The sequence below is a fragment of the Corvus hawaiiensis genome, chromosome 31, assembly GCF_020740725.1.
Source record: "Corvus hawaiiensis isolate bCorHaw1 chromosome 31, bCorHaw1.pri.cur, whole genome shotgun sequence".
In the NCBI taxonomy this organism is placed as follows: domain Eukaryota; kingdom Metazoa; phylum Chordata; class Aves; order Passeriformes; family Corvidae; genus Corvus; species Corvus hawaiiensis.
This window is the reverse complement of record NC_063243.1, coordinates 1,745,090-1,759,410: the sequence shown is the minus strand read 5'-3', so window position 1 is coordinate 1,759,410 and position 14,321 is coordinate 1,745,090. Positions and strand designations below refer to the sequence as shown.

Here is a 14,321-nt window from a genome sequence, read left to right as displayed (position 1 = left end):
AGTGCCAATTGCCACCTCGACAGTGCACTGCTGGCAGTATCGGACAAATCGAGATGCTGTGATCCCCATCCACAAGATGATCCGTGAGCTGGAGAGCCAAGGGGTGGTCAGCAAGACCCACTCACCCTTCAGCAGCCCGATCTGGCCTGTGTGCAAGTCTGATGGGGAATGGAGATTGACTGTGGACTATCGTGCCTTGAATGAAGTGACTCCACCATTGATCGCTGCTGTGCCGGACATGTTGGAGCTCCAGTACGAGCTGGAGTCCAAAGCAGCAAAGTGGTACGCCACTATTGACATTGCCAATGCTTTTTTCTCCATTCCTCTGGCAGCGGAGTGCAGGCCACAGTTTGCCTTCACCTGGAGATGCGTGCAGTACACCTGGAACTGACCACCCCAGGGGTGGAAGCACAGTCCCACCATTTGCCATGGACTGATCCAGGCTGCACTGGAAGAGGGTGAGGCCCCAGAACATCTGCAGTACATTGATGACATCATTGTGTGGGGGAACATGGCATCAGAGGTATTTGAGAAAGGAGAGAGAATCATCCAAATTCTCCTGGAAGCTGGATTTGCCATCAAGAAAAGCAAAGTCAAGGGACCTGCCCGAGAGATCCAGTTCCTGGGAGTGAAGTGGCAAGATGGACGACGTCAGATTCCCACCAAGGTCATCAATAAGATCACAGCAATGTTTCCACCAACCAACAAGAAGGAAACACAAGCTTTCCTAGGTGCCATAGGTTTTTGAAGAATGCCCATTCCCGAGTACAGCCAGATCATGAACCCTCTTTACCTGGTTACCCAACAGAAGAACGATTTCCACTGGAGCCTAGAACAGCAGCAAGCCTTCGCCCAAATCAAGCAGGAAATAGCTCACGCCGTAGCCCTTGGCCCAGTCAGGACAGGACCAGAGGTGAAGAACGTGCTCTACTCTGCAGCTGGGAACAATGGTCTGTCCTGGAGCCTTTGGCAGAAGGTGCCTGGTGAGACTCGGGGCTGACCACTGGGATTCTGGAGCTGAAGCTACAGAGGGTCTGAAGCCAACTACACTCCCACAGAGAAAGAAATCTTGGCAGCTTATGAAGGAGTCCAAGCTGCCTCAGAAGTAATTGTCACAGAGGCACAACTCCTCCTGGCACCCCAACTACCAGTGCTGGGGTGGATGTTCAAGGGAAAGGTTCCTTCCATGCATCACGCCACCGACGCTACTTGGAGCAAATGGATCACCCTCATCATGCAGCGTGCCCGAATTGGAAACCCAAGTCACTCTGGGATCTTGGAAATAATTACGAATTGGCCGGAAGGTGAGACTTTTGAATTATCTTCTCAAGAAGAAGAGGAGCAGGTGACGCGTGCCAAGAAGCCCCACCATATAATGAGCTACCAGAGAGTGAAAGACAATACGCCCTCTTCACTGATGGTTCCTGCCGAATTGTAGGCGCTGGCCAGAAATGGAAAGCCGCTCTATGGAGCCCCACATGACAAGTTGCAGAAGCTACTGAAGGAGAAGGTGGATCGAGCCAATTTGCCGAATTCAAAGCTGTCCAATTAGCTCTGGACATAGCTGAAAGAGAGAAGTGGCCAAAGCTCTACCTCTACACTGATTCATGGATGGTAGCCAATGCTCTGTGGGGTTGGCTGGAAAGGTGGAAGAAGGCAAACTGGCAGCGCAGTGGAAAACTGTAGGAGCTTGGGTGGGTTGGACGGTCGGGACGGACGGAGACGAGAGATCTCTGAAGTCACATCTTGAAACAAGCAGTTTATTGCAAAGGGTGTGGGTACAGGGGCACTGCTTAGAGCTGCCAGCCACAGCTCGGAGCAGGCCCAAGAGAGCAAGAGCGTAAAAGTAAGAGCAAGTAGGTAAGAGTGGAGTAAGAGTGAGCGAAGAGGAGGTAAGTAAGAGAGTAAGCGGGTAAGGGAGTAAGTAGAGTGGTGGTGTAGAAGTCCTTGTTACAATACAATAAATCATCTTTTGTACTGAATATTCTAATTTTCACTAGCCAATCTAATACAAGATACAAATCCTATAGCATTTACATACAGCCTATAAGAATTGTTATATTACCATAGAGTGTTACATCTTAACTCCTAAAAACTACTCTTTGGACCTCTCTGCTGAGCTAGTAGGGTCTGCTCTGACCCTTGGACCTGCCTGCAAGCAGAGGGTATTGTTCAATCAAGAGGGGATTACCTTCAGTCGGCCATACCATTGTTTTCCAGTTGTTCAGTAACTAAGACTTGGTATCTCAAAGGTGGCCTTCATTTCGATGTCGCTTATAGTTTTCATATTCCCAAAATCTTTTGTCAGGCAATCATATTTATAAGGCTTTCCTATTTCATCTTCCCCAACAGAAAACCAATCTGGGCTGCTGAGGAGTGGAAAGGCATTGCCACTTGGGTAGAGAAGCTATCCGTGAAAGTCTTCCATGTAGATGCTCACGTCCCCAAGAACCGGGCTAATGAAGAACATCGTAACAACAAACAGGTAGATCAGGCTGCGAAAATAGAGGTGTCCCAGATAGACTTGGATTGGCAACATAAAGGGGAGTTGTTCCTAGCTCGATGGGCCCATGATGCCTCAGGCCATCAGGGCAGAGATGCCACCTATAGGTGGGCGCGAGATCGAGAGGTGGATCTGACCATGGACAGTATCTCCCAGGTTATCCATGACTGTGAGACATGCGCTGCGATCAAGCAGGCCAAGCGGGTGAAGCCTCTGTGCTATGGTGGGCGGTGGTCCAAATACAAGTATGGGGAGGCCTGGCAGATTGATTACATCACACTGCCTCAAACCCGCCAAGGCAAGCGCTATGTGCTCACAATGGTAGAAGCCACCACTGGATGGCTGGAGACCTATCCTGTGCCTCACGCTACTGCCTGGAACACCATCCTGGGCCTGGAAAAGCAAGTCCTTTGGAGGCATGGTATCCCTGAGAGAATCGAGTCTGATAATGGGACTAATTTCAAGAACAGCCTTATAAACACCTGGGCTAGAGAACATGGCATAGAGTGGGTGTACCACATCCCTTACCATGCACCAGCAGCTGGGAAGGTTGAGCGGTGTAAAGGATTGCTTAAAACCACCTTGACGGCACTGGGTGGGGGGACTTTCAAAAACTGGGAGGTGCATTTAGCAAGAGCCACCTGGTTAGTTAACACCCACCAGCCGAGCGGGCCCTGCCCAATCCGAATCCCTACAAACAACAGATAAGGTTCCAGTGGTGCATGTGAGAGGTATGCTTGGAAAAACTGTTTGGGTTGGTTCTGCCTCGAGCAAAGACAAACCCATGCATGCACCTGGTCGGTGATGCAAAAGGGTGGAGAGACCCGATGCATACCTCAAGGGGACCTTGTTTTAGGGTAAACTACCCATGGCTTTGTACTTGTATCAGTATCTGCATGTATATATGTATATAATTCGGTTGATGCATGTATGTGTATGGTTAAAAGGGTTCAGTTTCATGTAACATGTTGTATGGGAAAAATTCGGGGTTGATAATGTTGGGGTTTTAGTTCTCCTCCTATTTTCTTTTTCTCTTAAAGGAATTTTCCCCATAGATGTTCCCAGGGGGACAAATTACTGGGTGCTTAAGGAAAACAAAGGACCTGGCCACAGAAGTTTGTGGGCAGTCAGTTCCCAGCGTTTGGATGACAGAGAGAGAGGCTGCTTCTTCAGCTGCTTTCCTTCTAATGGAGAGACCCTGGCATCCCAAGCCTGCCTTCCCTGCCCCGCTGGGAGCTGGGCTGCAGCTGCCCCACCCCTGCTGTTGCTTCGAGCCTTTGCTATTCTGTAGCCCCGCATGCCCTGCCTGCCCAGACCTCCGGCTCCAGGTGCCTCCTTCCAGGCTGACTCTGCCGATGCTGAGGCTGCTCTGGGCTCTGCCGGGGCTCTGCTGGGGCTCAGCTCTGGGCAAGGCTGGGCCCGCTCTCCCCTCACATTGCTCCGGGCAGCTGAGTCACGGAGGGACAAGGAAGGGACACGTCAAGGGATTTGAGGTTTAACAGAGTTTTTATTCAAAAAACTGCCATAACTACCAGGCTGTCCTAACCACCATAACTAACTAGCAGTGCTAACTACTGTAACTATCCACTTGTCCTAACTACTATAACGAAAAGCTGTCCCCAGGTGCTTCACGTCCTCCGCTGCTCCCTCAATTGCTTTGCTGCAGCGATCAGAGGGCTCAGGCTGGAGAGAGGCTTGGCTGATGATAAAAATGGGTGCTGCCCAAAGGATGAAAAAGAAAGAAATGAACTGTTACTTTCTCAAGTCAAGTTCCTCACAGGTTCTGTTGCACCAGGACAAAGGGGAATGGTTTGAAACTCAAGAGAGGGAAGCAGGCTCAGATTAGATCTGAGGCCGAATTTTTTTATCAGAAGAGTGGGGAAACACTGGCCGAGGGTGCCCAGAGATGTGGAAGGTGCCTCCTCCCTGGAAACATCCAGGCTCAGGTCAGGCAGGGCTCTGAGCCACCTGATCTGCTTGAAGATGTCCCTGCTCCTTGCGGGGCACCTGGTCCAGATGACCTGCAAAGGACCCTGCCAAGCCAAACCAGGCGAGGATTCTGCTGCCTTTGCATGTGAAAAGCAGCGAGACTGGAGACTATTGGAGGGGGGCCCCACGAGAAAACCCCTCCCTCGCGCTGCTCTTTCCCCTGCAGCCGCTTCGCATCCACCTGCAGCAGCTCCTGGGCAGACCAGCGCCGCTCCTCGTCCGGCTCCAGGCTGCACTCCAGGAAGTCCCGCAGCAGAGCCGACAGGCGCCTGGGCTCCTGCAGCTGCGGGGTCCCGTTCTGCCGGATCAGACAGCGAGCCTGCGCGAAAAGCAAACACTTCTGAAAAAGCTCTGCCAGCTTCTTTCACACCCACGAGTGCTCACAGCGACCCCGGTTTCTCAGCCCCAGTCTCCAGGGGCACTTTCCTCCCTGGCAGAGATGCTGCTCAGAGCTCATTTTTCTATGCCAACCAAAAAAGCCAAACACTGCTGCAGCCACAGCCATTCCAACATCCACATGATCTTGCCTTGAGAGCCAATGTCATTGGCTGATTTTGTTAGTTGGAACTTCCATCAGAAATAACCCATTTTGCTTCTCCAAATACAGACACCAGCTTTACAGGCCACTTGCAAGAGTCTGCCTGTGTTATTTCCAAGGATTCTTACATCAAATGCATCCCTGCAGTGCCACTGACACTCAAGTAAATGCATTCATGATGTTCCATCCCAGAAACTGCCAGGCAAGGAACCCGAGGTTTGGGTTGCTGAAAGCTCAGGCTTGGTAACATGGAGAAAGTAGCTTGGGCTAGGAAAGAAATATGTTAGACTGTGGGGATGTTAAAGAATCATCTTCATGTTTTAGACAAGTTTCCCAGTGAGAAGAGTCAGGGGGAGTTCATCTCGCAGAACCTCTTTCAGAAACTCCTTCAGAAAACTTGTTGGGTTTGGGTGTGGGTTTTGGGGTTGGTCTGGGGTTTTCTGCAAGAGAAGATTAGAGCTGATGCTCTAGCTTCATGTTTTCAGGTCATCCTCACAGACAGAAGAGCTGCAACAATTTAAAACCCAAAGCAAATTCTGGAGACTGCAGAATATTGGTCTCAGGCTCGAGTCTTCTGGGAATTCCCTTCCCGATGGGCAGAGCCCTCCGGCTGCTTCTCCCAGGGCGGGTCCCTCTGTGCTCACAGGCCTCTGCAAACTCTGGGAAATTTGCCTCTTACCATGGCCGCCGTGTGCTCAAAGTAAGGAGGTTCTCCTTCCACCATCTCGATGGTCACAATGCCCAAGGACCAGATGTCCACCTTGGGGCCATAAGGAGAACTGGTCACAACCTCTGGGGCCATCCAGTGAGCAGTGCCCACCATGGAGCTGCGCTGCTCCTGCTCAGGGCTGAGCTGAGCACAGAGGCCAAAATCAGCTGAGGACAGAAGCAAAGACTGTCAAAGGCAGCTGGAATGAGGAAAGCAAGCACAAAGATTGCCCACTCTCAGTCTGAGAATGAATGCAGTGCTGAATCCAGCTGGAAAAGTCCTCAGGGCTGTAGCCAAGGCAAGATGGAAGTGGAGCCTTAAAGGAACCCTCAGCTTTCATGCAGTGGCTTTGAGTGATTCCCTTGAAGCTTCAGATTCCAACTCTCACCCCTCTGCAAGGGCCATACCCAGAGCAAAGCCACTGCTGACACCCTGCTCCTCTCCTGAGCTCTCTGCATGGGGCAGCCGCTCTCAGCTGCCAGCAGGGGCCGGGCACCGCCACCAGCAGCACTTGTGGGGCTCTGGCCGTCACTGGGAAGCAGCCCCACACCCGCAGCCCGGGAGCGCCGTGCCTGACCAGGAACACCCACCCAGCTTGACAGAGCCGTCCGTTGCCAGAAGGATGTTGGAGCTCTTCAGATCTCTGTGGATCACCCGGTTCGAGTGGAGGAAATCCAGGCCCTGCAGACACTGAGAGAGAGCAAGAAACACAAGGGTGGAAATCCATGGCCAGAATATACAATCACACAAGAAAGGACAGTTTAGAATTCTGCCAGCAGCAGCTTTGCTGTGACAGGCCAGGAGTGCAGTGCAGACAAGCTCCAGGCAAATGGTTCAAGGCAAAGCTGAGAACAGCAAATCAAATCAAAAAAGACAGAGAGTCCCACAACAGCAGGAAAGAGGACAAGAGCAGAGTGGAAGTGCAGTGCCACTGGCAGGCCATTCACTTCAGAGGCTCTTTCTTCTCCAGCTCATAAAAACAACACAGAAACAAAGCTCTGAGCATGGAGCCACTCCTGTTCTCAGGCCCTGCTTGGAAGAAGCATTGTGTCCAAGCCATGGGAAGCACAAGCAGGATTCCTCACCTCCCGACTGACAGCTGCCATCTCTCCTTCAGCCATGCGTGTCTGTCTGACAACGTCCTGCAAAGTTCCTCCATCCATGTATTCCATCACCAGCCAGAGATCTTCATCAACAAGGAAGCTGGAAGAGGCAAACAATGGCGTGGAGATGAACGTGCACTGCTCAATTCCCCGATGGAAAAGCCTCGAGTGGAGTTTTGTTTCCAGGTCACTTGTAAAAGAGGACAGAATCCGATGCAGAGACATTCCTGCCGGGCTGCACAGTCCTTGGGATCTGCACAGTCTAAGGGAGAAGGAGACGCCTGTGGGAAAGGAGAGGCCTTAGATGGCAAACAAGTGAAAAATGCAGTTTAGCAACAGCCCAGATCAATGTGGAACCACAACACTTGCCCCCAGCTGGTTCAGCATCTGAACTCAGCAGTTCCACCGTTCCCTCCAGAACAAGGCAACACAACTTCCAGAGTTATCCAGGGGAGGAGGCCCTGCAGCACTTAGAACAAAAGTGGTCAAATGTTTGGAAAACCTTGCAGAAAGTCCCTTCAGAAACAGGCAGGGCCATTGCAAAATGGGCACATGAGGCGTTTCTGGAAACAAGAACCTGGTCTTCCTGGCATCCGCAGCAATGGAAAAGAGTTGGGAAGGAGAAGCCAAGGGAAATAATGTCTGCCAGGGTTTATCAGCACTTGTCATAAGACCCAGAAAATGGGGTCAGCTTGAAGGAAAAACCAAACCCAAGCAACAAAAGCACATGGAGGGAGTGAACTGACAGGCTGTTGTTTTGGGAAGCTACGGCCGGGTGTGGCTTTTTCAAAACAGGCTACAGACTGCGGATGCCAGGAGAGATTAACGCAGGGCCCGTGCACGGGATAAGAGCTGAAGCACTCACCTGTCCAAAGAGCTGACAATGTTGGGGTTCTTCTTGTCCTTCAGGACCAGGATCTCATTCACAGCTCGTTCCCTGTTCTGCCCTCTGAGACTCATTTTCTTTATGGCCACCTGAAAGGACATTGCAGCCCTTGAACTGGAGGAGTCTGGGGCAGGAGGCCGCAGCAAACACGGAGCGAGTCTTTGTGGAGCGACGGAGCCGGGCTGTGCCAAACTGCCTTGGGATGGGACACCCGGGCTCAGCAAGTGACATTCTCACAGCCCATTTCTCTGCTTGCTGCGGGGCCGCTTACAGGACACACGGCCAGAGACATTTGGCCTTGGAAGCTCTGCAGAAATGGTCCCTCAGCTCTCAGCCTCAAAGCTCTCACAACGTTCTCTGCACCTGCAGTCTTCTCAAACAGCCTTAGTTTACCACCACTCTCATTATCATTCAAACACATTTTGCAAGCAGCAAGTAATTCTGGTTCTGTGAAAACAGAACAAAACAGCTGGGAACCCTTTAGCAATCCTGTGGGATTTGGTCATGATTTCAAAGGCAACTGCTCTGTTTGGGATTGCACAACAGAGCAAACACGCACATCCATTGCTCGGATGATCCCTGTCACGGGCTGTCACTGACACCAGACCCAAACACAGCTGCAGGGTTTAGGGGAGAGCTTTGCTCTGCACATCCATCTTCTCATTCCTCTCCCTCTCTCTGGGAACAGCTGCAGTAGGACTAAAACCCCAAACTGATGCCAAGCAGGATCGCTCCTTAATTAGGTCTTGAGGTATCCTTTGAAGATGAAGCACAGGATGGAAAAACTGCTAAACAGTGTTCCTGTCCGAGGCTGGGATGAAGATAAATTAGGCCTCAGTCTCCACCAGCTGATGCACTGATGCTTTCAGATATGAAGACCAAGCCAGCGTGTCCTGCTCTGACAGACACCGCTGCCGTCCTTGCATTCCTTTGGGCACTTCAGAAGGCTCAAGTCTGTCCCAGCCGTGCTCTGCAGGCTGACACTGCTGTGCCTTCAGAGGAACAACCTGTGCAGGAAAGCTCTGCTGGCCCCCCAAAGCTGCAGCCACAGCTCCCAGCAGAGGGGAAAGCCCTCGAGAGCTGCCCAACACGCTGGGCGTGGTGACACTGACCTCTCCTCCAGTGGCCCTGTCGAGTCCTTTAGAAACGGTTCTGAAAGCCCTGGAGACAGAAAGCAGAGAAGAAAGAAGCAGCGCTTTAGGCCCTGGGAGTGAAAGCCAGCCCAGACAGGAGATCTCTGCTGCCTGCAGCCTTTACAAAACACCTGGGTGCATCGACCCTTCAAACAGCAGCACAGCAGCCACCAGCCCTGTGCCTCGCAAGGTGTGCGAGAGAAAACTGAGGCCCAACACGAAGGAAAAGGGCTGGAGCAAATCCCAAATGTCCACGCTTAAATACTTTAGTCCAAAACCTAGGGTGGGAGTGGGTGTCTAATGAACTGGAAAAGAATGTATTTCATCCTTTTCCATTTCCTGCCTATGAGCTGCAGGATCCACAAGGGCCCTGCCATCAGGCAGCTGATGCATTTTCCCCTCGAGTGCAGCAGCTCTGTGCCTGTTACTGAATGTCCGGGGTTTACTACCTGTGCTGAAAAGAGCACTTATTAGCTCATCTCTGGTTTCTGTTTCTAAACTGTTATGTTGATAATCCTGACCGGTGGATATTTTTGGAAGCAAAATATTTGAAAGGAATCTTCTGGAGAACTGTCTTCTGACAGTCACCAGATGGTGAGCTGCTCTTTCAGGCAATCAAATTCCAGGGACAGAAGATCTTCCAGGTCCTGCTCCTTGCTGCAGGCAGGACACTGCCAGCCTCAGGGACCTTTGATGTTGCCTTCTGACCACAGTTACTAATTCTGATCAGCACTGAGAGACAGCAGCATCGTGCCCCAGTGTCTGAAGCTGTTTGCAGCTTGCCTGGCTTCTCACTTGATCCTGCACCAGCAAATACCTGGCCCCTGATTGTGCAGAAGTAACTGCCGTGCACTTACCCTTGGCCAACCTGCTCCAGTTCCAGGTATTTCTCGGCAGGCTCCCCCACGCTCACGGCGCTCCCTGAAAGAAACCACATGGAAGACGCTCCCTCCCAGATGGAGAGCCCGCCTTGCAGCAGGGCCAAAATGCAGCCCCACTCGCTGGGGCCGGGAGCCCCTTGGTCTCAGCTGGGCAAGGACAATAAATGACTCTGTGACATTCAGCTGCAGAGCAAGCCTGGGTGCAGCTGATGCTGAGACACACACGCAGCACCCTGCTCTGGCACACAGCAGCAGAGCAGACGTACTCAGCTGCATCAGGCACCACTCCTCTCTGCCCTCTGGCTGCAGGGCTCTGCTGCTGTCAGAATGTTCAGCCCAGGATCCCGCAGCAGAGGGAGCTTCAGTGTCCTCTTCCCAAGCAGAGGGAGGTTCCCCATCCTCTTCCCAAAATTCAGCGGGTTCCTGGTCTTCTTTCCAAGCCACGGGATGTTTGCTGTCCTCTTCCCATGCCGGGAGAATTGCAGCCTCCTCTTCCCAAGTCACAGGATGTCCTCTGTCCTCGTCCCACACTGGGAGATGTCCGTCCTCCTTGTCCCATGCTGCTGGAGCCTCGCTGTCCCCGTCCCACACCAGGTGATGTCCACCATCCTCGCCCCACACCACAGGAGCTTCACTGTTGTATTCCCAAACCGTGGGATGTTTGCCCTCATCTCCCGGGACAGAGGGAAGTTCACTGTGGTCTCCCGGGACAGAGGGAAGTTCACCATCATCCCCCAGAACACCAGGAAGTTCACTGCTGTCTTCTGTTGGGGTCTCCTTTCCCGCCGTGTAGCCCTGGGAGAGGGGCCCTGAGGGCACAGACACGGGGTTTCCCTGCCCCTGCTCAGCCTCGTTCCCATTGGTTGGTTTGTGTTCCCTGCGCGGGCAGAAGGACCCTTGGTCCCGTGACTGGAACAGTTCCTCGGCAGAGCCCCGGCCATGCGGCTGGAGAAATAAACATCTCTGAAACATCTAGCAAAAATCTGTCTGTCCATATATATTTCCTTTCCACGGGACTCCTGGTTTGATATATGCGTGTTGCAGTATCCCCACTGCAACATAATGGTAGAGAATTGTGAGCAGAACGATCCCCGATCCCTAAGCGACTGGTTTGTGTGAGTAAACCCTGGAAACTTTGGATTCCTCTTCTTGGTTTTGCTTTGCTATTCCGTATCTAAACTATGGAGGAACCGTGGGAAGACTCTTGGCTCTCAGAGCCGCATATGGACATTTATCTTAAAATGATTCTTGAACAACGATTTGTATATTTTAGCTTGATTCAAGCTCAAAAAGAACTGAAACACTTCCTCGCATGGTTGTTTAAGAACTTTTTCTATGTTTCTTGGGATTTAATTCTTACCAAGGGCTTTTGGAAAACCGTTTGGACACAGTTAATATTGGAGTCAAAATATATGCCAATGGAAGAATATTTTCGTGAATATTATTTAGTTACTGAGACTGTTGAGCAATGTCAGCTGTGTCCTGGCGAAGGGAAGCGTGGCGCAGGGACCGTGCGGCCCAGGCCACGTGCACCGAGCGCTCTGCGAGCAGCAGCGAGGCAGTTCCTGCGTGCGGGCGGAGCCACGCGAGCCGCAGTGTCCGCAGCAGAGCGAGGCGCGGCGGGACCCAGCGGTGCCCGCCCGGCCCCGTGCAGCGCGTGGTGGAGCGAGCCCCGGGAACGCCCGGCCGAGAGGGGTGGCGCGCGGGCGGCGGCTGGCGGCGATGGCGGTGGAACGGAGCCGCGCCCAACCGAGACACGCGCTGGAGCAGGGCACGGGGGGTTCGTCACTCGGGGGCCCGGCCGAGATGTGGGTACAGCGCCTGGCATCGACAGCGAAGCTGCGACCAGAGGAGGCGACGCACGGAGAACTGAGCGGCGCGGCCTGGCCCGGCCTGCACAGCCCCGAACACGACCCCGGGAAGAACGCGCAGGCACGAGCAGCCCCGACAATTCCAACACGGGAACGACCGAAAGAGAGAGCAAAGACGCAGCGAGACAGAAAACAGCAGCCACTCGGAAAAAGGAAAAGATCATAGTACCTAAGATCTTAGGGATAGTAAAATGGTATAATGTTAAGCAAAATTATGGTTTTATGACATGGTGTGACAACCAGCAAGACATATTCGTGCATAGAACTGCTATTAAAAAGAATAACCCTGAAAAATGCATCCCAAGCTTGGGAGATGAAGAGGTGGTGGAATTTAAAATTGTACTAGGGAGAAAAGGGTTACAAGCATCGCAGGTCACTGGGCCTGATGGTGTTCCTGTAAAAGGCAGTATATATGCAAAAAATCGTAGTCATGTTAGACAATATCTCCATTGTAAGCCCCCCCTACAGTCTCCCTTTCCTAATCCCACCTTTCCCTTTTACCCTATGTCCTATTACCTCCAGTGTATTCCCAATCTGTTTTTTCATCCATGGTTTCCCTCACAAAACCATGCTTTTGCCAATTGTTTCCCCAAAAATCCCTTTCCAATGCCAAGTGGGGGATGAAAAGGGGGAGGGAAGAAGTTAAACCCTCTCCTACCTCAGTTTCCCCACAAAGCATGCTCAGAGAGTTCTGTCTCCCTTGTGTCAGCCCTAAGATGTTCCACAGAATCTGTTTGGACATTTAAAGGATCAGGAGGGTGGCTTGTTTTGTTTTGAAACTGTTCTTGTTATGTTTATCCAGTTGTTTTCATTCTCCTTTTATTAAAATAAAACAGATGAGGTGTTGGGGTCTCCTCCCCTGCCATGTAGCCCTGGCAGAGGGGCCCTGAGGGCACAGGCACGGGGTTTCCCTGTCCCTGCTCAGCCTCGTTCCCATTGGTTGGTTTGTGTTCCCTGCGCGGGCAGAAGGACCCTTGGTCCCGTGACTGGGACAGTTCCTCGGCAGAGCTCCGGCCATGCGGCTGGAGAAATAAACATCTCTGAAACAGCTATCAAGAATCTGTCTGTCCATATATATTTCCTTTCCACGGGACTCCTGGTTTGATATATGCGTGTTGCAGTATCCCCACTGCAACAGTCTTCCTCCTCTTTGGCCTCCTCTTTGGAAGCAGAGGGAGCCAGAGGAGGAGCTGATGCTGCTTTTGTGTCCTGTGGACAGATGGTAGCATGAGAGACGGGAAGTTCTCTCTCAGTTATTGCCTTATTTATCCTCAGCTACACATCCAGCTGCACTAAGCAGGAATGGGATTCGGAGCTGTTCAAACTAGGAATGGGCTAAAGTCAACATTGCCACTTATTGCTGGGCATTCCATATTCCACCGTGGCTAAAGCCAGCAAGCAATCTTCTGCCTGCAAAACCAGACCTGCAGCTCTTCACAAGCTCTTCAGCAGAGAAGGAGAAAAGTGCCAGGGATCCCTTTGCTGTTGCTGCTGCTGCTGCTGCTGCAAAGACACTGGCAGGAACTTTCCTTCAGCCTCCCAGGCTGGCGCTCGACTGCCACACGCCAAGCTCACAACTCTCTGCACAATTCCGACCACCAAAGGTTCCTTTCCCACTCACCGAAGGAGGAGCTGCTCGGGATCCACGCGTGAGGTGCCCTGCAACGGGACAGGGAACACGAACCAGATGCTGTTAGGAAAAACCTGCCCGTGGTGGGAACTCCCACGGAGCAAGGCAACCCCGAGAGAGCATTTTGCTTCCACAACATCCCTCCAGGAGCCACAGTCCCTTTGCACAGCAAGCAAGAGAACAGCACAGAATCCTGGGCTGTGTCAGCTCTTGGCTGGAGCAGCCACCGGAGGGAGTTGCAGGCTCCGCTGGCACAGACTCTGCGCTTGAGGGAACAGAACCCCCCCGGCTCCATTGCAAATGCTGTGCACGCCCCGCTGGCTGCAGACACCCCCTTTTTCAGCTGCAGCTGCTGGCAGGAGCTCTCCCAAACCAACGGTGTCTTAATGGCAATTTGGTTACAAAGGCAGCTCAGTTCCAGTGGGAGAACGGAAAGCACCCAGCAAGCCCGAAGGCACCGATGCTGCACCCAGGGAAAACCTCGACTTACGTGCCAAGTGGGCTAAAAAATAGCCCGAATAAGCCACAGAGTACAGAGTGCAAACTGCAGCAACCGCTTGCTGGATCATTTTGGCCGTGCTGCACACGTCGCAGACTGTACCCCTGCAGGCACAGAAGGACACCCGTCAGGGGCTGGGCTGGCTGCTGAGAATGCCTCGGGCAGGAGGATCCTCCGGCAACCAGCGGGCGCCCAGAGCCGCTCTGGACACTGAGGGCTCCGTGCCCCGCAGCAACGGGAACACGGCGAGGACGCGGCAGCGTTCCCGTGACATCACAGCAGCAGCTCACGCAAGAACCGCCTGGAAGGTTCTCCTCTGTCCCAAAGGAGCACAAAGGATCCTCCCGGGGCATAGCCTGTTGCTCAAAGGATCCAAGAGGAACCCAGAAAATGCAGCAGACAAGGACAGCCCAAACCAAGCCTGAACACTGAGGAGGAACGAGGACAGGACCAAACCAAAGGAATCACGACCTTTAGTCACTGATGCTGCTGACTAAAACCAGCAAGGATTGTTCCGTCTGGGATCTCTGTTCTAGTTCTAAAAACAAGCAAAGTTCTCCACTCTAAATATACAGAAAG

The 14,321-nt window shown here is 52.5% G+C and overlaps 1 protein-coding gene across 1 annotated transcript; it reads right to left on the bottom strand.

The window, feature by feature from the left end:
• Positions 1-4,128: 4,128 nt before the first annotated feature.
• On the bottom strand, positions 4,129-14,095 carry LOC125318731 (serine/threonine-protein kinase PAK 1-like). The gene is made up of 10 exons (XM_048289667.1): positions 14,033-14,095; positions 13,734-13,846; positions 13,235-13,272; positions 9,719-9,782; positions 8,841-8,889; positions 7,708-7,817; positions 6,825-6,942; positions 6,330-6,429; positions 5,710-5,906; positions 4,129-4,811 (listed from the first exon to the last, which is right to left on the bottom strand). Exons 1-10 carry the CDS (start codon positions 14,093-14,095, stop codon positions 4,446-4,448), a joined length of 1,218 nt encoding a protein of 405 aa, XP_048145624.1. The 3' UTR covers positions 4,129-4,445.
• Positions 14,096-14,321: the final 226 nt, after the last annotated feature.